At 45.0% G+C, this 24,293-nt stretch overlaps 1 protein-coding gene across 2 annotated transcripts in view; it reads right to left on the bottom strand.

Moving 5' to 3' along the window:
• Nucleotides 1–13,605, bottom strand: part of YEATS2 (YEATS domain containing 2) — a 62,410-nt gene extending 48,805 nt beyond the window's left edge. For both annotated transcript variants that reach the window (XM_056564596.1, XM_056564595.1), the window contains exons 1-5: nt 13,452–13,605; nt 12,961–13,082; nt 9,454–9,551; nt 9,260–9,352; nt 7,323–7,547 (exon numbers count right to left, since the gene is read on the bottom strand). In XM_056564596.1, coding sequence (XP_056420571.1) covers nt 7,323–7,547; nt 9,260–9,352; nt 9,454–9,551; nt 12,961–13,060 — 516 coding nt within the window. In that variant the 5' untranslated portion in view covers nt 13,061–13,082; nt 13,452–13,605. The remainder of the gene's footprint in view (nt 1–7,322; nt 7,548–9,259; nt 9,353–9,453; nt 9,552–12,960; nt 13,083–13,451) is intronic.
• Between the last annotated feature and the right edge of the window lie 10,688 nt (nt 13,606–24,293).

Below are 24,293 nucleotides of genomic sequence, written 5' to 3'. Positions count from 1 at the left end.
CGTTTATCTGGATGCTTCCAAGCCGCATCTAGCAAGGCGTCAAATTCAGCATGAGAGCTGAACGCCTTGGGGGAACGACGAGAGCGGCGAAAAGAAACTTCCGGATCAGGATCCGAAGTTCTTGGGTCCTCAAGATTAAACGTGTCCCTGATGGCTGACACCAAACTGTCCACCATATCAGACACGACAGAGTGCTCCTCTTGATCCGAGGTGGCATCCGACACGACATCCGCTAATTCCCCTGGAGAGTGGGAGCGTGCGGAGGTCTCCTTAGACTGAGGCGAACTCGACCTGGAACGGTGAGTCGGAGACTTGGGATGATAACCCGGGGAGCACCCCCTAGAGCGGGGGCGCTGCCAGTGAGCTGGGGTGCTGCCAGTGAGCTGGGGAAGAGGATTAAGATCTACGGGAAGAATGCCTCTCCCAATAGCGTGTCTCATTAGAAGAGCCTGAAGAAAGCACTTTTGGGCGCTTGTGAGAGCGCTGGAAGTGGGGGTCAGGAGAAACTGAGCAGGACTACCTGGGGGAAGAGCGCAGGGAAGACTGCTCCAAGGCCAAAACCACTGTCCTGGAGAACCTAGCCAGATTGGTAATCGACTGGGAAGGGAGGAAGCCAACTCTGGAGGGGGAGTGGATAACAGACGTTCCAGGGGGCATCCTGAGAAGGAAGTACAGGAGGGATGGTGCGCGTGGTCGTGCAGGCAGAGCATGTGGATTCACAAGACTAGTAGGTTACTAGGGCTGCGGCCGCCCGTCTGGGGGGAGGTTCGGGTCTGGGGTCGGGCATAGGAGCTAGTAAACAAGGAGACAGCAAATAAAATGGCGCAATCTCATCCAGGTCCTATGTCCCGCAGCTGTAGCTGAGAAGCAGGAAGGATTGGGAAAAAAAGGATTGGGAGAATGAGGGAGGGAGGGGAGGGGGGGGTGTCTGGGAATTGAGGAATACATTCACCCTGCATACAGCCATACTCAAGATGTCTTTAGCCAGTTATGGTCAACTGCATCATATCAGGCTGAGACAGCGGGACGAGCAGGGAAGATAGGGTGACCTGGATCCAAAGGTGCAATCCCAGGTGCTAGACGTTGGCGGGAAGGGGTTAACGGCGCATACTCTATGCCCCGTGCCCCTTAGCCGCATATGGGGAACAGGTAGTGCCATGCTCCTGAACCCCCACCGGAAAGAGAAAAAAAAAAGGAGAGAAAAACCAAATTACAGGCCCTAGCTAGAACATAAAAAAGACCAGTTCTGGAGAACTCCAGACCTGTGTCTGCCTCCTACTGACACTAAGCTAAAACTGATTAGCTCAGAGTCAGTAGGCGGGGTATATCCTGCCAGGAGGGGATGACTTATTTTTGTATGCCTAGTGTCAGCAAGATATACCCACGGTCTCTTTGTCCCCCCCCCCCCCAATGGAGCCGAACAAGAAAGTACCAATACAATTCAACCTTTTAAAATCAGAACTTCCTGGTGGTACCTAATATTTCCTACTGTATAGCCTTAGTGTATGTTCATTGGTGTCTGGATACTGAGGTTAATAATATGCAGCTATGGTGCTTTGAGGGGGTCCTGAGAGGGTCCCTCTAACATACTTCAACTTTATGGGGAAAATTTATCAAAACCTGTGTAGAGGAAGAGTGGTGCAGTTGCCCATGGCAACTAGATTGCTTCTTTCATTTTTCACAGGTCTCTAAAAAAATTAAGCAATCTGATTGGTTGTCATGGGCAACTGCACCACCATTCCTCTGAGTAGTGTTTGATAAATCTCCCCCTATAACTTTCCCTCTGATGCTCCCATTAAGAGCAATGCTCACTCTTGGCTGATCAGAGGTTTCCCCTAACATAACCAGGATTCAAACACAGTATTTGGGACCTTATTTTGGTAAGAATTTTTATCAAAACCAAATGTGGAACCAACACTGAAAAACTATAACAGAAAAATTTGCACTTTTTCCCTGTGTCTTGGTAAAACTGCAAGCCAAAATACTTGATGTTGCTTATTTACAACACAACATAATAAGGCCAGCCAACATATCTTAAAGGGAGATAAGGAGAAAAATCTGACCTATAATCAACAAAAGCTGGGCTTCTATAAAGGGAATTCATGGATAATAAGATAAAATAGATTAAAAAATAAAAATAATTAAATGATGAAAAGAAGGCTATTGGCCTGGATAACCAATTGGGTGGCTAGTGATGAAATGGTGTGCCTAAATATCCCCTAAGCACCCTCATTACATAAAGTAGTCAATACACATGAAATGTGGAGAGAATGGAACAAAGAGAGGGAGAGTAGAAGAATAATCTGCCCACTAGATAATAATGAACCATCCTCAGATGTAACGACTAAAGGACAACATTCGTTCAGTCCATAAGGGGCTGCCATCTTAAGCTTATACATACATTTTAGCTCTTTGTTTAGCAACATCTTATAGTCTCCTCTCCTAAGGAATACATACACAATCCCAAAAACAGAGAAGTGAACCGACTCAGGATTACCACCACCAGGGCTTTCACATACACTGCTCAAAAAAAAAATAAAGAACACTAAGATAACACATCCTAGATCTGAATGAACTAATCGTATGAAATACTTTCGTCTTTACATAGTTGAATGTGTTGACAACAAAATCACATAAAAATTACCAATGGAAATCAAATTTATCAACCCATGGAGGTCTGGATATGGAGTCACACTCAAAATCAAAGTGGAAAACCACACTACAGGCTGATCCAACTTTATGTAATGTCCTTAAAACAAGTCAAAATGAGGCTCAGTAGTGTGTGTAGCCTCCACATGCCTGGATGACCTCCCTACAATGCCTGGGCATGATCCTGATGAGGTGGCGGATGGTCTCCTGAGGGATGTCCTCCCAGACCTGGACTAAAGCATCCGCCAACTCCTGGACAGTCTGTGGTGGATGGAGCGAGACCTGATGTCCCAGATGTGTTCAATCGGATTCAGGTCTGGGGAACGGGAGGGCCAGTTCCTAGCATCAATGCCTTCCGATTGCAGGAACTGCTGACACACTCCAGCCACATGAGGTCTAGCATTGTCTTGCATTAGGAGGAACCCAGGGCCAACCGCACCAGCATATGGTCTCACAAGGGGTCTGAGGATCTCATCTCAGTACCTAATGGCAGTCAGGCTACCTCTGGCAAGCACATGGAGGGCTGTGCAGCCCCCCCAAAGAAATGCCACCCCACACCATTACTGACCCACCCCCAAAGCGGTCCTGCTGGAGGATGTTGCAGGCAGCAGAACATTCTCCATGGCCTCTCCAGACTATGTCATACGTGCTCAGTTTAAACCTGCTTTCATCTGTGAAGAGCACAGAGCACCAGTGGCAAATTTGCCAATCTTGGTGTTCTCTGGCAAATGCCACATGTCCTGCACAGTGCTGGGCTGTAAGCACAACCCCCACCTGTGGATGTCAGACCCTCATACCACCCTCATGGAGTCTGTTTCTGACCATTTGAGTGGACACATGCACATTTGTGGCCTGCTGAAGGTCATTTTTCAGGGCTCTGGCAGTGCTCCTGCTGCTCCTCCTTGCACAAAGGTGGAGGTAGAGGTCCTGCTGCTGGGTTGTTGCCCTCTTACGGCCTCCTCCACGTCTCCTGATGTACTGGCCTGTCTCCTGGTAGCACCTCCATGCTCTGGACACAATGCTGAGACACATCAAACCTTCTTGCTACAGCTCGCATTGATGTGCCATCCTGGATGAGATGCACTACCTGAGACACTTGTGTGGGTTGTAGACTCCGTATCATGCTACCACTAGAGTGAAAGCACTGCCAGCATTCAAAAGTGACCAAAACATCAGCCAGGAAGCATAGGAACTGAGAAGTGGTCTATGGTGACCACCTGCAGAATCACTCCTTTATTGGGCTGTCTTGCTAATTGCCTATAATTTCCACCTGTTGTCTGTTCCATTTGCACAACAGTATGTGAAATTGATTGTCAATCAGTTTTGCTTCCTAAGTGGACAGTGGGATTTCACACTTATATGGATATTTATATGGATACACCTTAATAAAATGGGAATGGTCGGTGATATTAACTTCCTGTTTGTGGCACATTAGTATATGTGAGGGGGGAAACTTTTCAAGATGGGTGGTGACCATGGTGGTCATTTTGAAGTCGGCCATTCTGAATCCAACTTTTGTTTTTTCAATCGGAAGAGGGTCATGTGACACATCAAACTTATTGGGAATTTCATAAGAAAAACAATGATGTGCTTGGTTTTAACATAACTTTATTCTTTCATTAGTTATTTACAAGTTTCTGACCACTTATAAAATGTATCAATGCAACCCTCTTCTCCCACTCTTCACACACTGATAGCAACACCGCAGGAGAAATGCTAGCACAGGCTTCCAGTATCCGCATACACTGCTATATACTACTATATACACCGCAGCAGAAATGCTAGCACAGGCTTCCAGTATCCGTAGTTTCAGGTGTTGCAGAATGGGCAAAACAAAATTGGAACAGGACCCTCAGTTTACGCAGAAGATTTTGTTCAGTGACGAGGCAAACTTTTATGTGAATGGTGAAGTTAACAAACAAAACCACCGCTATTGGTCTGACACTAACCCACATTGGATAGATCCCTCCAAGACTGTTGGAACACAAAAATTGATGGTATGGTGTGGTATATGGGGTACAAAGATAGTGGGGCCATTCTTCATCAATGGAAACCTCAAGACCACTGGATATGCAAAATTGCTACATGATGATGTGTTTCCCTCTTTATGCACTGAAGCTGGCACGTTCCCTGAGTTTTTCCAGCAAGATGATGCACGACCACATTATGGGTGTCAGGTCCGAGCATTCCTAGATGAACAGTTTCCTGGAAAGTGGATTGGTCGTTGTGGGCCAGTTGAATGGCCCCCAAGGTCTTCCGATCTGACCCCCTTAGACTTTTATCTTTGGGGTCATCTGAAGGCAATTGTCTACGCTGTGAAGATACGAGATGTGCAGCACCTGAAACTAGGGATACTGGAAGCCTGTGCTAGCATTTCTCCTGCGGTGTATATAGTAGTATATAGCAGTGTATACGGATACTGGAGGCCTGTGCTAGCATTTCTCCTGCGGTGTTGCTATCAGTGTGTGAAGAGTGGAAGAAGAGGGTTGCATTGACAATCCAACACAATGGGCAACACATTGAACACATTTTATAAGTGGTCAGAAACTTTAAATAACTCATGAAAGAATAAAGTTACGTTAAAACCAAGCGCATCATTGTTTTTCTTGTGAAATTCCCAATAAGTTTGATGTTTCACATGACCCTCTTCCTATTGAAAAAAAAAAAGTTGGATTCAAAATGGCCAACTTCAAAATGGCCGCCATGGTCACCACCCCTCTTGAAAAGTCCCCCCCCCCCCTCACATATACTAATGTGCCACAAACAGGAAGTTAATATCCCCAACCATTCCCATTTTATTAAGGTGTATCCATATAAATGGCCCACCCTGTAGAATAAGGAGGTCTCGCCTCTCTCATCCTCACAAACTCAAATGCTGAACAACATCTTGATGAAACAATATCTTAGTACAGTGTTTCCCAACCAGGGTGACTCCAGCTGTTGCAAAACTACAACTCCCAGCATGCCCAGACAACCTTCAGCTGTCTGGGCATTCTGAAAGTTGTAGTTCTGCAACAGCTTGAGGCACCCTGGTTGGGAAACACTGTCTTAGTAGTTTGGCCTAAAAGTGAAACTTCCGTTTAGACTAGAATAGTTTCTTCTGACTTTTATAAAAATGTTATGTAACAGGATTAAATTAGTTTGTAATATATTCTGTGAAGGAATTTTAACCTGCTTAAGTTAAGGGCAATGGCTATCAATAATAATGCATTACCCCTTCAATGCCAGAAGGCTAAGGGTACCTTTTTACATGCTATATGGACATTGTCAGCTCACAGACGGCACAAATGGAGCAGGATCAAATTAGTTGGAATTTGCAACAAAGGCTCCGATGTCTATCATAGTGTGTACTCCGACCATTACTCCAAGAACACGTCTGTCAAGAAACACTGGTACAAATCAAGTACTTCAAGCCAAGTCTGACCAGGCACAATATATCCTCCTAATATTTTATTGTTTGTAAAAGGTTTGTACATATTTTGCTTCTTTATCCTCTAAGGCAATGCCCACACGTAGGAATTTCCGCACCGGATTCCGGCACAGAGATTCTGCTGCGCTGTGCACATGGTGGAATTTCCTTACCAGTTGTTTCCGGCATGGAAATTACATTTTCTGTGTCCGCACAAAGAATGAACTTGTTCATTCTTTGTGCGGAGTCCGCACGGAATGCATAGCAGTTTGTGAGACGGCGCATTTCTGTGCAGTCCTAGTGCCGGCATATTATGCAGGCGCCCAGCAGTGTCTGGAATGTCCGCAAAGAGATTCTCTGTGAGGACATTCCGATGTGTACACATAGCCTAAATGTAAAGTGCTGCATATTATATTGCTACTGCTTGAGGAAAAATATTGACTGGTTTTCATAGAATTTCCTGAATCAACTTCTAAATAATTTCATAATATTCGTAAATGGAAAGAAAACTCACTTCAGAAGTTGATTTCCTTCCTAAAGCACTACAGTGACCCCCCCGACCTACGATCATTTCAACATACGATGGCCTCTCAGAGGCCATCGCATGTTGAAGGCAGCATCAACATACGATGCTTTTGTATATCGGGGCCATCGCATAAACGGCTATCTGGCAGCGCAGACTGCTTCAGCTGCCCCCGGATAGCCGTTTACGGTGCCCTGTGTGGTCCGCTGACGGTCACTTACCTGTCCTCGGGGCTCCGGCGCGTCCTCTTCGGGATCCCCTGCATTGTCGGCGCTCTCCATCCTCGTCATCACGTCGCTGCGCACGCTGTCCCGTCATCCAATAGGAGCGGCGTGCGTAGCGACGTGATGGCGGCGACGGAGAGTGCGGATGCCGGGGAAGCAGAGGCCTTGCCGGAGCGTCGGGGACATCCCCGGGAACGTGGCGACAACGATGGAAGGCGACATCCAGGGCAGTGGTGACAGTCCAGAGCGGCGGGGACACGCGAGTACAACCTCCAATACCAGTGGTCTTCAACCTGCGGACCTCCAGATGTTGCAAAACTACAACTCCCAGCATGCTGGGTGTTGTAGTTTTGCAACATCTGGAGGTCCGCAGGTTGTAGACCACTGTCCTATACTTTCCATTGCACGGATCCCTCAACATACGATGGTTTCAACAAACAATGGTCCATTTGGGATGGATTACCATCGTATGTTGAGGGAACACTGTATTCTTGTTATAACACTTCATAAAATATACCTTTCCAAGCTTGCCATCTGTTGAAGGAGTCCCTTTATGCACCGCTTTGGACAGAACTTGGCTGTCTTTATCCAACTCACTATGGGTGCAGACTGAGTCAGTTTCGGAATTATTGGCAGAAGGTGTATCCGAGCGGTGGTTTGCAGGAGAAGAAGCCCGAGAGGGAGATTCCAAGAACTTCTTTATAGATGGATGGTTCAAAATTGTAGGATCACAAGGTGTACCCTGGGTAAACAAGAGAAAGATTGGTAGTATTATGCTTTCAACATTGCAGAATTTTTGTGTTTAAATAAAAAAAAGTAGGAGTTTATTTAAACAAATGAGCAAAAACAATACAAAACTGCTTTCCTGATTAAATGTAGAGAACACTAAATAATACTGATATACATAGCTGCTTGCAAAACACTACCAGCTGTCCTTGAAAATAGACAGCTTTATCTCCACCCCAACGTCAGACATGTGACCTATAAATTTGGCTCTACTTCACCGATCCTATAATAGGAGTTATTCGGCTTCTTATGTTACCAAGTGTAGAGAGGAACTTACGCTCCTTTATCATTCTTTTCCACTTTAGGTGTCTCCAGAAATTACGGACCCGAATGGCTGTTACCTCTGCCACTATTTGTATTGGTAATACTTATGCTCCCACAGATCACTCTCAGTGTTTCTGACATTTGTAAGCTGCTTGACACTATTACTTATGATACTCTTTTTTGGAGGGTGACTTTAATCTAGTTTTTAATGGTCCTGGATTCTTTGAATACCGCTTCATTCAGGAGACCTGGAACACTGCACCTTCATTCTTTTTCACCAATCATCATTGGAAGATGTCTGGAGAGAACATAATGGCACCCTGAGGGGTTACTCTTATTTGCTACCCTCCCATTATCACAATATCCCCATAGATTGGGTGTTGATTAATACGCCTACTATTTTCCGTTTGCATTATGCACATCAGGTTCTAACAAAATGGTCTGATCACAACGTTGTTAAAGCAGTTTTTGATTTTGTGGGTGCCCCCTATATTCCAAATAAATGGAGGCCTAATGAGGCTATGTTGACTGTTCCCTGAATTAAGACGCAGGTGCAGGAGGATCTCTCCTCTTATTTTCATAATATATATATATTTTCATTATATATATATATATATATATATATATAACATATTACTCAGGATTATAATCCTGGGTGGGCATGGTTAGCCTATAAGGCTTAAGGCTTATAGGGCTCAACTGACATCTAAAGCACGCAGGTTGCTACCTGTCCTACTTCTACATATGAATTTTATGGCATCTGACAAAGTTTCACCATTTCTGTGATACTGGAGTTACTGCTTTCTGTTACTAATACTTATCTGTCTCTGCATGCTGGTTGTCACTATATGTAAGGTGGACCTCCTGCTATTGGTTAGTAGACTATGAAAAGTTCTAAATTGTGGCTTAAAAGTGGAGACTTCCTGGTGTGAGAACTAGAGATGAGCGAACTTACAGTAAATTCAATTTGTCACGAACTTCTCTGCTCGACAGTTGGTGACTTATCCTGCGTAAATTAGTTCAGCCTTCAGGTGCTCCGGTGGGCTGGAAAAGGTGGATACATTGCTAGGAAAGAGTCTCCTAGGACTGTATCCACCTTTTCCAGCCCACCGGAGCACCTGAAGGCTGAACTCATTCACGCAGGATAAGTCATCAACTGCCAAGCAGAGAAGTTCGTGACGAATCGAATTTACTGTAAGTTCGCTCATCTCTAGTGAGAACGTATCCCTTGCTATTATATAGAATAAAAACTAATGCTGTATTTACACACAGTGGATTCTTCACATTTTATGTTATAGTATACAGTGGTTTAATATTTTATGTTAGAGTATTATTCACAAAAGTGAACAATATTCTAACTATGCACAGTGAAATAAGTCAAGGGGTACATGAAGGCATTCTTACCTCTTGTACTTTGCTGACCCCTGCAGAGGCGTAGTAATTGGCCACAATGTAGGCACGAAGCTTATCCATCATACGTCTGGCTTCAGTCAAACGCTGTTTGAAAAAAAAATAATGGGAATTAAAGTCTGACCCCTGAAATTGTACACTGAACTTTTCTATAACTAATATCAAAGGCAAAGCTGTATACAACATACCTGATCTAGGATCTCAATCTCATGCTCCTTGTTCTTCAACTCCAGAGTAAACTGGTCTTTAACAATGGATTCTATCTTTGAGATGGCAGCATCACGCGCTGTAAAGACAAAAAAAAAATGCAATATCCTAGTTATGATACCATAAAAGGTGTCTAGAATTTTTTTTTTTTCCCACTCAAGCAATAATTCTCATTAGTAATGTGGAATAATAATAACAGGCTGCAGAGAGCTGGTTAACAATGATATTTCTTATGGACAGATACGAAAGGATATATTTACTGGTGCTTAGAAGCAGAAGTAACTCTGGTTCCATCTCAGCATATAGGATGAAACCCAGATAGCCATCAAGAGGGAAAAAAACTGTATACAGTGGTCCCTCAACATACCATGGTAATCCGTTCAAAACGGACCATCGTTTGTTGAAACCATCGCATGTTGAGGGATCCGTGCAATGTAAAGTATAGGACAGTGGTCTACAACCTGCGGACCTCCAGATGTTGCAAAACTACAACACCCAGCATGCCCGGACAGCCAACGGCTGTCTGGGCATGCTAGGTGTTGTTGTTTTGCAACATCTGGAGGTCCGCAGGTTGTAGACCACTGTTAGAGAAAGTTGTACTCACCTGTCCCCGCCGCTCCGGACCGTCACCGCTGCCCTGGATGTCACGCTCCATCACTGTCGCCGTGTCCCCGATGCTCCGGCAAGACCTCTGCTTCCCCGGCATCCTCGCTCTCCGTCGCCGCCATCACGTCGCTACGCGCGCCGCTCCTATTGGATGACGGGATGGCGTGCGCAGCGACATGATGACGTCGATGGAGGGCGCCGACGATGCAGAGGATCCCGAAGCGGATGAGCCGGAGCCCCGAGGACAGGTGAGTGACCATCTCACGGGGCACCATAAACGGCTATCCGGTGGCATCTGAAGCAGTCAGTGCTGCCGGATAGCCGTTTATGCGATGGCCCCGACATAAAAAAGCATCGTATGTTTATGCTGCCTTCAACATGCGATGGCCTCAGAGGTCATCACATGTTGAAATTATCGTATGTCGGGTCCCTCGTAGGTCGAGGGGTCACTGTATTATCCACAGTACAAATCCTCTTCTTGGTTTCTGTTGATAACTATACAAACTTATATTATAACACTTCTTCACTAACAATTCCCTAACAACCAAACTAAGCCAATATTATTAGTAACAATTAGTGCATTTAAGGATTAAATAAGCCATAAAATAAAAGCAATCACATGCCATCACCTATAACAATGAAGGGGTACTCCGCTGCTCAGCGTTTGGAAAAAACTGTTCCAATCGCTGGAGCCGGGAGCTCGTGATGTCATAGCCTCGCCCCCTCATGACGTCCAACCCCGCCCCCTCAATGCAAGTCTATGGGAGGGGGCGTGACGGCTGTCACACCCCCTCCCATAGACTTGCATTGAGGGGGCGGAGTGAGAAGTCATGAGGGGACGGGGCTATGACATCAAGAGCTCCCGGCATTCGGAACAGTTTGTTCCAAATGCGTAGCAGCAGAGTACCCCTTTAAAGACAGCTGGTCATCTCTCCTGATAAGTCCATTTTAATTAATTCTTCCCCTAAATAAACAGATTGACTCTAGCACTTGCTTACATGAAGAGATGAGTTGGGGTCTGGGTGCTGAAACCCACACCATTCACTAGAACAACCATGAAAAAGCGCTCGCTCTAGTGATAGGGTCTGGGTGCTGATACCCCCACCAAACGGATCAAAACTTTTCCAACCCATTGGAAAGAATTAGTGGGTACAGAAGGGAACTCTGATTATCCCAAACACATGAGATTATGAAAACTTGTTATCTGGTCAGTACCTTCCAGCCCAGATATTAAATTCTACTGTAAAATGATTTGGTATACAGAGATGGAGAAAGAATTGGCTATAGAGCAGGTAGAGTCTGCAAATGGACATTTAGTACTGCAGAAGAAAGCCCTCACTAAATACAAGTCCCTGTCCACAGGAAGAGGCTATGTCTGTGATATAGGTACCCTGCAGTAACCAGTAAGCACTTTCTCTAAGGCTAGGCTCACATCTGCTTCGAAGTTCCGTTTGAAAAATCCATCAAAATAGCGGCAGTAACCAGACGCACGCCATAAAAAAAATACAAAAAATCAGCGAGATCAGTCAGGATCCGCTTGTGTCTGTTTTGCAATGGACAGCCCTGCTCACTTAAAGGAGTTGTCCAGCGAACAAAAAAATGGGGTTGAAATGTATAATATAGCAACTTACCAATATAATGTTATTGGCCATACTTAACAGATCTTCCATTATTAGCTGAGTTGTCCATTATTAGCCCTGCTACCCCCTCCCATCTGTCGAGAACCAGACCATTGATGTTTAGAGGGGAGCTCATATTACTGCTCATTAGATTTTAAGACTGCAGTAAGCTTTTTCTGATGGAAACTACTGTGACTGAGTATGGTTTCCTGCTACTTTAAAATCTAATGAGCTGTAATATGAGCTTCCCAACTTCACATCAATTGTCCTGTCCTGAGCAGGCAGGAGAGGAGAGGAGTGAATGGGGGGGGCGCGGCAAGAACAGGAGCTCACAGAGTGTGATGTGAGGTCACAAATACAAAGGAGAGAGTAGAGCTGATATGGAGAAATGTGTGCACTATGTCTAATAACATTATGTCTAATAACATTATATTAGTAAGTAGCTTTGTTATACTTCTTGACACCATACACAGGTTGTATCTTTTGATGGACAATTCCTTTAAGAATATGTTCAAATCTGTGTTTTGCATTCTGTTCAGTTGTTATGTCAAGGCTACGTCACTTTTAACACCAAAAAATGTAAAGATGAGCGAACCTCACAAAATCCATTTTAGGAACATTTACTTACACCAGCCATCAATTTGCTCATCTCTACCCTGCATGCACGGATATACTTGCCATCAAAATGACAGAAACCTTGATGGAATAAAGACAGCACCAGTATATATTAGTGGGGTGCTGTATGTTGTTCAGATCTGTCATACAAGGTTAGGAATGCGAGCCATAGGGGGAGATTTATCAAAACCTGTCCAGAGGAAAAGTTGCTGAGTTGCCCACAGCAACCAATCCGATCGCTTCTTTCATTTTTAACAAGGCCTCTGCAAAATGAAAGAAGCGATCTGATTGGTTGCTATGGGCAACTCAGCAACTTTTCCTCTGCACAGGTTTTGATAAATCTCCCCCAAAATCCTTAAAACTTTTTTGGAAAAAAAAAATAATAATAATCCATTAAAAATTCCACAAGGAAAAAAAAAAAATCAAAGACCTCATGAAACTCCAACGCATTTCAAACTATAGTCATAGCATGACTATGTAGTTCGAAACGCCAAGTGTTTCAGGTACATTGGAGTTTTTAATAGTTATTTTTTTCAATAAAGTGTTGGGAGATTTTGTATTTTTAACTCTGGAAACACTCCGTTTTCTACTTTTGTATAATAAATGAACTTATAGTAACACATAAAAACAATAAAACCTGCCACATACCGGAGGTCTCGATGGCCTTGTGCCGCTTATTCTGCCGCACCACCGATATGTCTTCGTAGTCGGGATCATTGTCCTCCATGGTTCTCTTTACCCCGGACATTTTGGCGCCGCCAGGTAATTAACTAGATATATAAGACAACAGCAGACACTCATGAGCACGCTGACACAGTGTTTCCCAACCAGTGTGCCTCCAGCTGTTGCAAACTACAACTCCCAGCATGCCCGGACAGCCGTTGGCTGTCCGGGCATGCTGGGAGTTGTAGTTTTGCAACAGCTGGAGGCACACTGGTTGGGGATAAACTAATATATCACATTTAGATATAATTCACAGGTGCAAAACTGGTGCCAAACTCTATGGAAGACACTATGAAATAGATAGAGAATGAATGAGGAGGGGAGTGCTCAGCCCCTATTCACACTGTTATAGACCACCACTATTGGCTGCATATGTGGCTTATATATGGCCCTGCAAGGGTTAACCTGCCGCTCACCCGGCATACAACAGGAAGGTGCCCAGGCGGATCACGTGACTCCAGCTCCCGCAGGCCTGTCGGGATTTCGTCCGTAGCTTTGTGTTTACAGCGGTATCTAGCACGCTCGGTGTGCAGCCCTGGAGAGGATTGCCTATCTATTCGATCGCGGCCAGGCCCCCTTGATGAAGCGTACCACGTGGGTACAGACGACTGAAGTCATGAGGTAAATTAAAGAGCCCGGACGCAGGATTCTTACGTCACCACGTCCGCATGTTCCCGCGGCCATGTTTGTTAGTGGCGGTGTGAGGTGCCGTGCTGGCAGCAGCGGTCACGTGAAAAGACTTTTAGAGAAATATTTTATTATATTCCCGATCTTTTCCGATTCCTAATACTGCACTGCTCAGCCAGTGTATCTAACTATAGTGATATACTATCTGCTCACCTTATGTATCTAAGGCAACCTTGGCTTATGCTATCTGTTCAGCCAGTGTATCTAAGCCAATAGTGTGATAGTATTTTCTCAGATAATGTATCTAAACCAACCGTTATCGATACTATCTGTTCATCCGTGTTTGACTCATCTAAACCATAATTGATAGTAACTGCTCAGCCAGTGTATCTAAGCCTGTAGTGTGATACTACCTGCTTGAGTAATACACTGCCCCAAAAAAATAAAGGGACCACTAAGATAACACATCCTAGATCTGAATGAATGTACTAAGCGTATGAAATACTTTCGTCTTTACATAGTTGAATGTGCTGACGACAAAATCACACAAAAATTATCAATGGAAATCAAATTTATCAATTTATGGAGGTCCAACTTTGATATATTGATCCAACTTTGATATAATGTCCTTAAAACAAGTCAAAATGAGGCTCAGTAGTGTGTGTGGCCTCCACGTGCCGATATGACCTCCCTACAATGCCTGGGCAAATGCTCCTGATGAGGTGGCAGATGGTCTCCTGAGGGATGTCCTCCCAGACCTGGACTAAAGCATCTGCCAACTCCTGGACAGTCTGTGGTGCAACGTGGCGTTGGTGGATGGAGCAAGACATGATGTCCCAGATTTGCTCAATCGGATTCAGGTCTGGGGAACGGGTGGGCTAGTCCATAGCATCAATGCCTTCCTTTTGCAGGAACTGCTGACACACTCCAGCCACATGAGGTCTAGCATTGTCTTGCATTAGGAGGAACCCAGGGCCAACCGCGCCAGCATATGGTCTCACAAGGGGTCTGAGGATCTCATCTCGCTACCTAATGGCAGTCAGACTACCTCTGGCAAGCACATGGAGGGCCACTCCCCACACCATTACTGACCCACCGCCAAACCAATCATGCTGGAGGATGTTGCAGACAGCAGAACGTTCTGCACGGCATCTCCAGACTCTGTCACTTCTGTCTATTGCCTCCTATACGGCTGGACTGCATTCTCTTACTGAGGTGCCTGCTGCTGGGCCACCTCCTGAACGTCTCTATTCTGCACGCTTCTCTGAGACTGTGAGTACATTGGAGGGTGGCTGCAGTCTTGCTGGGATTTGTGGTGCTTTGTGGTCAGCCCTTTTCACCTGCAATACTGGGACTGTGTGTCTGGTGACTTTCCGCCTGCTCTCTGTGTGGCCCTGTTTGTCATGGGTGGCACTCGCAACAAGAATAAGAAATTCAAAGTGTATGCTGAGGCCTCTCGGCCGACTTCTGATGAGGAGGCTTCCTCTGATGATGGGTCCGCCCACTCCGGTGGCCCTTCTCAGCGAGATCCTGATGCTCAGACCCCGTTTGCTTCTAAAGTTTCTGTGCAGGCGGCGAAAGCGCTGAGCCAGTTGTCCAGAGCTCAAAACCATCCTAGAGGTGATTCTATTGATCCGCCTCAGTCACTGTTCGAGGAGTCTCTGACTCCCCAGCAGCCGCACTCTCCTGAAAGGCCAGTCTATGACGATACAGCTTCTTGGAGCTCTTGGCGGCCTGTACCTCCTGCCAATCTGTTATGGTGACTAAATTGGATGAGCTGAGGCAGGAGTTTGTTATCTTGCGACATGAGGCCCAAAAGATACGTGAGCACACTGAAGAAGTGGAGCGCAGGGTCTCTATGGTGGAAGACACCTTACATCCCTTACCAGAGCAGGTTGATTCTCTACAGCGTCAGGTTACAGGAGTCCTGACTCGGATGGATGACATAGAGACAGTGAAGGAGGAGAAAATCGGAAGCTGAGATCGCGCTGTTGCAGAAAGGTTCAAGGATACTGGTAGAAGTCTTAAATTCTTTTATTCTATTCACACAACGCGTTTCTGGATATTAATAATCCTTTCTTCAAGCGTCTGAAGAAAAGATTATTAATATCCAGAAACGCGTTGTGTGAATAGAATAAAAGAATTTAAGACTTCTACCAGTATCCTTGAACCTTTCTGCAACAGCGCGATCTCAGCTTCCGATTTTCTCCTCCTTCATTGTCTCTCACACGCCGGTGGATACAGCGTGGGAAGCCGCAGCAGTTGCTACATTAAGCCCACATCAGCGTTGTGCCTGGAATATGCACAACCCGACCAGGTGAGTGCGTTCCTCACTCACCCACACAATCCGACCTGGTCTGGAAGATCGCACACAGAAGCACTCTGTTGTCTTTTGTCTTATTGGATGACATAGAGAACCGTTTGAGGCGCAAGAACATACGCCTGGTGGGCCTCCCTGCGAAGGTGGAGGGGACTGATCCTGTGCTGTTCCTGGAAAACTGGCTGAAGGAGATTCTTCCTGTGGACACCTTCTCTCCTTATTTCTCTGTTGAGCAAGCCCATCGTGTTCCAGCTCATCCCCCTCCTCCTGGTGGCCCTCCATGTCCTTTCCTGGCCAAACTTCTTCACTTCAGGGACAGAGACGCTATGCTCCGGGCAGTGCAGATCAAGGACAAGGTCATCTGTGAGGGAAGCAGAGTGTCCTTTTATCCTGATTTTTCTGTGGAACTTCCCAAGCAGCGGGAGCAGATCACAAAGGTCCGGGAAAAGCTGCGCGCCAAGGGCTACCGCTACTCAATGTTGTATCCTGCTTGTCTGCGAGTGGTGGATGGGGCCTCTATTAAGTTCTTCACTTCTCCGACAGAAGCTCTTCACTGGGAAGAAGCAACCCCCCCCCCCCCCCCCCTACCCGATCAGGCTTGCTTCCAAGTTCAAACGGGCCTTATGCCTTGATTTTGTGAAACGTCAGTCTCTTCACATTATTTGTCTACAGGAGACTCATATTACGGATCAGAAAGTTCTTGCTCTGAAAAGGGGTTTGAGGGGCTACCATACATCCTATTCCAACTATGCTAGGGGTGTCTCAGTGTTATTCACTAAGGCCGACATTTATCATTGTTTTTAGAGTTTTTTTTGTCTAGAAAAGGTGCAAAAAAGGCGCAAGCAGGGTTTATTTGTACCTTTTTTGTGTCTTTTGGTTTACACATTTCTGCTGATTTTGAGTTGTAATCCACTGATTTTGGCAATACACATGATATGGAAAAAAGAAGCAAAGCCACAGAAAAGTCTCTAAAACTACACCAGCCCAGACTTAGCTTAGCTTTTTGGTGTATGTGAAGAGAAAAATTTCAGAAAATGTGTCCCTGCACAAAATGTATCAAATGCTCTGTGACCATTTAATAAATCTGGTGCTCCTACACATTACAGCACACAAAAAAAAGGGCTAGAAAAATGCTCCACTTACACCTACAATGATGAATGCCGGCCTATGTGCTCCTACACTTTACCAGCACACAAAAAAAGGTGTAGAAAAATGCTTCACTTACACCTACAATCTTAAATGCCGGCCTAAGTCCCTACCACTGAGGGTTTCACAGGCAGCCTGTGACCACTTTGGGAGATTTGTGATTTTGCATTGTTCCCTGGGTTCTTTCTCCTTTGTTCTTGTCTCTGTCTATGTACCTCCTCCTTTTCAGGTCTCTGTCCTGGAACTAATTACTAACAAACTAATGTACAGGGTGGGCCATTTATATGGATACACCTTAATAAAATGGGAATGGTTGGTGATATTAACTTCCTGTTTGTGGCACATTAGTATACGTGAGGGGGGAAACTTTTCAAGAGGGGTTGTGACCATGGTGACCATTTTGAAGTCGGCCATTTTGAATCCAACTTTAGTTTTTTCAATAGGAAGAGGGTCATGTGACACATCAACCTTATTGGGAATTTCACAAGAAAAACAATGATGTGCTTGGTTGTAATGTAACTTTATTATTTCATGAGTTATTTACAAGTTTCTCTTTGTTTACAGCCATTGACATGCCGTCGAGGTTAACACATGAGGAGCGGATAGAAATTGTGTTGATGTCTGGTGAACACAGTAACCGGGTCATTGCAGCAGATATCAATGCAAGACGCCCTACCAGACCACCCATCTCCCATGCTATAGTTAGCAGACTGCTTGCTAAGTTTCATGAAACTGGTTCAGTGTTGGATTTGCCAAAATGGGGACGCATGAAATCTGTCACTAATGAAGAAACATCAGTGGCTGTCCTAGCTTTATTCAGCAAGAGCCCACAGCGTAGCACTCGCCGCATGTCACTGGAGAGTGGCATTAGTCGAACATCCCTTCGGCAGATATTAGCTACTCACAAATGGCACCCTTACAAACTCCAGCTACTGCAGCATCTCAATGAGGATGACCCAGATCGGCTCACTGAATTTGCAGAATGGGCAAAATAAAAATTGGAACAGGATCCTCAGTTTACGCAGAAGATTTTGTTCAGTGATGAGGCAAACTTTTATGTGAATGGTGAAGTTAAACAAAAACCACCGCTATTGGTCTGACACTAACGCACATTGGATTGATCCCTCCAAGACTGTTGGAACACAAAAATTGATGGTATGGTGTGGTATATGGGGTACAAAGATAGTGGGGTCATTCTTCATCAATGGAAACCTCAAGGCCACTGGATATGCGAAATTGCTACATGATGATGTGTTTCCCTTTTTATGCACTGAAGCTGGCACGTTCCCTGAGTTTTTCCAGCAAGATGGTGCACCACCACATTATGGGTGTCAGGTCCGAGCATTCCAAGATGGACAGTTTCCTGGAAATTTGATTGGTGGTTGTGGGCCAGTTGAATGGCCCCCAAGGTCTCCCGATCTGACCCCCTTAGACTTTTATCTTTGGGGTCATCTGAAGGCAATTGTCTATGCTGTGAAGATACGAGATGTGCAGCACCTGAAACTACGGATACTGGAAGCCTGTGCTAGCATTTCTCTTGTGGTGTTGCTATCAGTGTGTGAAGAGTGGGAGAAGAGGGTTGCGTTGACAATCCAACACAATGGGCAGCACATTGAACACATTTTATAAGTGGTCAGAAACTTGTAAATAACTCATGAAAGAATAAAGTTACGTTAAAACTAAGAACATCATTATTTTTCTTGTGAAATTCCCAATAAGTCTGATGTGTCACATGACCCTCTTCCTATTGAAAAAACAAAAGTTGGACAAAAATGTCTGACTTCAAAATGGTCGCCATGGTCACCACCCATCTTGAAAAGTTTCCCCCCTCACATATACTAATGTGCCACAAACAGGAAGTTAATATGAACAAACCATTCCCATTTTATTAAGGTGTATCCATATAAATGGCCTACCCTGTATTTTCCCTCTGACCCTGTCCTTTTTATAGGTTGATTTCAATGTGTCTCCTGATCCCATGCTCTACCGCACCACCGCTGCTTACCCTGGTTCCTCCTCTTTAACATTTGGCATTCGGCATTGGGCCTGACGACCTCTGGAGGTGGAAATATCTGACTGCTTCCTTTTCCTTTTATTCTGCGGCCCATAGGTCGTTCTCTCTAATAGATCACGCTCTGGCATCCGAGGATCTCCTTCCTGCGGTAAGAGATGTTTCTAACACCACTTGGGACTACACTTAGGCCCTACTCCCCCTTCCCGTATCTGGCGCATACACTCTGGGTGGCTACAGGCCGGGCAGTTGTAGAGGCTCTGGGGATTGCTCATGCTGACTATTGGGAGTATAATGCCGCTTATACTGACCCCTTAGTTCTATGGGATGCATACAAAGCCACGATTAGAGGGGCCTTTATAACGGGAGTTGTGGGCCAGCGGAAACTTCAGTCTGAGATGGAGGGTAGGCTGATGCAGGAGGTGGGTGTTCTGGAGGCAGAGTATGTTAGGAACCCCTCTCCTGAGACTGAGAGGGCATGGGGCAAAGCTCAAAGATCCCTGTTAGTTGTTCAGAAGTATAGGGTCCAGTTGCGGTTAGGTAAGGAGGCTGCCCTCTTTGAATTCGGGGACAAAAATGGCAAACTGTTGGCATATTTGGCGATGGCTAGTCGCCCTGCTGCCTCTATCCCCTGTATTAAGGGCAGTGACAGTGCTATGGTGGTAGACCCTCAGCTGGTCAACTCTGTTTTTAGGGACTTTTACTCCTTTTTGTATGATGCCCCTTCTCTGCCCTGTCAAGGGGAAATGTTGTTCTTCTTACGTGATTTGTCCCTTCTGACACTTAGTCGTGCACAGGCGGTGGCGCTAGATGCCCCCTTTACAATTGAAGAGCCCTGGTTAAGATGGGAAGACCCCTGGTTAAGATGGTATGATAAGGGATTGGTATAGGATGAATGAGGAGCGACTGGCCCCTATATTCCTTAACTTGTTTCACTCAATAGCTGCAGCCGATGCTCTTCCGGACTCTATGCGGGAGGTGTTGATTGTGGTGCTCCCTTAGCCTGGGAAGGACCCGTTGCTGCCTGATTCGTATAGATCCATTTCCCTGTTGAATGTTGATATTAAGATCTTGGCTATAGTGTTGGCTACTCGTCTATATGGGGTCATTAATGCTATCATTCATCCTAACCAAACTGGGTTTATGCCGGGTAGGGCCACTGATGTTAATTTGAAGCGCCTGCAACTTAACATAGCTGCGGTGGGGAAGGGCTTTCCAACTGGAGTGGTGGTTGGTCTGGATATTTACAAAGCCTTTGACTTGGTGTTGTGGACTTATCTATGGGAGGTTCTAGGTGCGTTTGGGTTTGGTCCCTGATTTTGCACTTGGGTCGCTTGCTACATGATGGTCCTAGGGCCCGTATTCGCACTAACTTAGATGTTTCTGCTCCCTTACTCCTGGGCTGTGGGACGAGGCAGGGGTGCCTGCTATCTGCCTTCCATTTTGCGCTGGCGATGGAGCCTTTAGTGGCAGCAATACATAGGGACCCTGCTATCTATGGTATTCCCAGGGGTTCCATTGTAGAGAAGGTTTCCCTTTATGCAGATGAGACCCTGGAATATTTAGCGGATGCCGAGGGTTCGCTCTTGTCCCTTATTGATCTGCTTGACTGGTTTAGGTCAATTTCGGACTTACGTGTCAACTGGACTAAATCATCCCTAATGGCACTTTCATCTGGAGTCCCTCTTCCAACCTCCCTCCCGGCTGGGGTGCAGGTGGTTTCTCACTTTAGATACTTAGGGGTGGAGGTAACTGAGTCCCTGATGGATTATTTGCCCCTAAACTTGGAGCCACTTCTACGCTCCACTGTGGAGCGGCTGACGGCCTGGTCCTCACTCCCCCTCTCCCTAACCGGCAGGATCAATATTTTAAAAATGATTTACCTCCCTAAATTCCTCTACCTGTTTCATTTAGCTCCCATGATTTCCCCCTAGGAAATATTTTAACACACTGTGTGGTGCTCTGGGATCCTTCTACTAGCAGAGAAAGTCTCCCAGACTTGGTCGGGCAGTTCCCCAGGCTCCTCAGCGGCACGGTGGCTTAGCTGCCCCTCATGTTCATAACTACTTTCTTGCCTCCCAGCTGGTATATGCAACGTGGTGGCTTGATCTGGATCTGTCCAACTTAGCGACGGCCTTGGCTGGAGCAATTATGGGTTCCTATGAAGCTCTTACTAACACTCTCTACAGGTATCATTCTCAATCCTCCTTTCTTATTCCCCTTCATTCTGTTCTAAAGTGTGGTCCGTGGTGTCGAGTAACTTTCCACAGCCTTTGGTATCTCCTAGTGCACCCTTGTGGGGAGCATAAATTTGCCTCACCTGCATGGGTTACAGGATGCCAGGTTCTGGGGTTTTCGTGGTGTCAAATTTGTGATCCACTTGCTTGGAGAGGATCAAGTTTTCTTGTCCTTTTCAGATATGAAGGTACATTATAGCCTCCCTGGAAATGCCTTCTTTAGGTATCTTCAGCTGAGGCATGCGGTTCAGGCGCAGTTTACCCCTGTATTACCCCTGTATTTTCCGAAGTGGAGCTTCTCCTGGAAACCACGGATCTCGCTGAACCCTTCACTCAGGCCTATGCTCTCCTGCAGACCCTGGGGCCTAGCCCGTTCTCACAAGCATTTTCTAAATGGATGGCTGATATCCCGGATCTGTCTGAGGAGCAGTGGAAGGAGGTTGAAGGCTCTTATTCTACAGTAGTCAGTGGTAGAGATATGCTGATCCAATCTAGGTAAGTTTTATGATTGTATTATACCCCTGCTAAGCTGAAGCGTATGTATGCATGCTGTGTGGGAGTGTCCAGTCATTGCTCTCTTCTGGAGGGAGGTGATGGGGTTTATGGCTGATAATCTGGACTTTCCTTTTCTACTCACCCCTACGGTATGCCTTCTCGGAGTCATAAATGAGGTGGTTTCTAGTTCACATAGATGCCTATTGATTTGCTTTCTGCAGCTCTGTGCCCGTAAAGTGGTTGTGATGACCTGGAAGGATACCTCCCCTCCCCCGCTGTCTCGTTGGCTGACTCTGGTCAACAAGTATGTCCCATTATACCAGAGTCGTTAGTGTCCAAAGAAATTCGACAAGGTATGAACCCCTTGGCTTCTGCTTGATGTGTCGGCGGACCCCCCGGGTGGATTGTCCCAGTAGATTCCTATAAGGCACTGTGGTTCTTATTAGGGTGGGAGGTTGGGTTACTGGGATGTGTGTTTGTGTGTATGCGAGTGTGTTAATATGTGTTGGGCTCTCTCCGGTTGGGTCTCAGATACACTCTTATGTTTTGCTGAGCAATTTCCCGTATGTTCTATGCTGGAACTGGTCTCTGGGTCCTACGGAGTTTATTGTATTTGTTGTATTTTGTTCCACCATGGGTGGTGTTTATTACTTTAATTACAAAATTTAAATAAATACTTTTAAAAATGTTTTGCCAAAATGTACAACATATATAAAGTTTTTGTATCTGACAGTGCCCATTTAAATCCCAGAATACCCCTTTAAGGCTACAAGTGATGTGTGATGAAGTTATGATGCGAGCTGGAAGAGGAAGTCAAGTTGGATCCCCCCAAACTTTCTCCAATATAATAAAACATTAACTCACCATAATCTATTTTTCTATCTTTATTAAAATCCGACATCAGTAACAATATTATAATTGTTATATTACACCATAAAAAGTTCAGTTTATTCAAGAAAAATAAACAAACATGAAGCCATCAAGTTACTGTACAAGTATGAGGGCATCAGCTGCCTGATAACTGTGCAGTGCTACACCCTCTTGTTCTTCTAGACCAGTGTTTCCCAAACAGGGTGCCTCCAGCTGTTGCAAAACTACAACTCCCAGCCTGCCTGGACAGTCTTTGTAGTTTTGCAATATCTTGAGGCACCCTGGTTGGAAAAACACCATTCTAGACTCTGTTCCTTCCAAGTTTATGTTCTATCAACACGATTTACATGTTTTAATCAATATGGAACCTGAGTTGCAGAGGAGATCCCAGTAAGTGATGCCATCACATTTTTATTAATCATTTGCACTAACAATATACCATGCATGTTCCTTTTTGCAAAAAAGGAATCCTTTACAGTTTATAGATATATACACAATACAAAACACAGGCACTCAGAATCATCCCTTTTCCCAAATGAGGTGAAACACAGTTAAAGGATATCACCACTGATAAAAACTGTAAAACTGAATAAAAAGGGCAAAAATATTGCACAGGAGATATGCTTGTTATGTCTTAGCAGGCATCAGAGTTTTATTAGTTATGCTTCTATTTATTTTGTCCTTAAAATGCCAATAAAGAGGTAATAGCCTCGCATACACCCAAATATCTGGAAAGAACAAAGGCAATAATGCAGTCTTCCAACTGTTTTGTTTAGTGGTCCCTGGCATCTTATAAATCATCAAAATCTCTATTATATGAATATGACAAACACGGGCAGCTGTGACAAAGCTGGAATAGTGACACCTTTTCTATGTCTATACATATATAGGGAACTGTATAATCTACAGTTTTGTGACTTGCTGCCATAAGCTAATACAAAACACCCAATAGCAAAGATAGCCCTTATGCTCTTGGCTCCATCCAGTCCCAGAAAAACCTTGCTCCACAATGGAGCCATATGGAGGCACGATGGGAGCATCGATTCTATGGGTACCATATTAAAGATAGGTATAATGCAGATCTGTTGTAAGGTCCTGTATCTAAGGCCTAAAAATGACACAGAGAGAGAAAGAACGTCAAATTCCTATGTTTCCCCTGCAACCCTTCAATGGGCCAGTCTATAGGCCACTCTCCAGTATTGGATTGCTCATCCTGCTATTCAGCTAATGAAAGTTTATAAGGAAATTGCATGATACATGATTTCAAATATAAGCAAAACCTTCAATATATGCTATAACAGCTACACACACATAAAAAGTGATAGTGTGGTTGCAAAAGCAATTTTCTTTAATGCCAAATACTTAAAAAAAGTGTGGCAAGTGAGCATAAGTAGAGACTGTGATGCAAGCCAAGGACGTCCACAGGTATCTCCTGGACAGTAAGGATGACTATTCAGTCAGATAGCATAGGTATACCCTTGTTTAACAAAAAACAATAGGAATTGAAAGTGTATCTGTAATGGAAAGTTCCAGGATTTAGAAAGTAAAACCC

Source organism: Hyla sarda, chromosome 3 (genome assembly GCF_029499605.1).
Source record: "Hyla sarda isolate aHylSar1 chromosome 3, aHylSar1.hap1, whole genome shotgun sequence".
NCBI classification, from domain to species: Eukaryota; Metazoa; Chordata; class Amphibia; order Anura; family Hylidae; genus Hyla; species Hyla sarda.
This window is presented reverse-complemented; position numbering and strand designations above follow the sequence as displayed.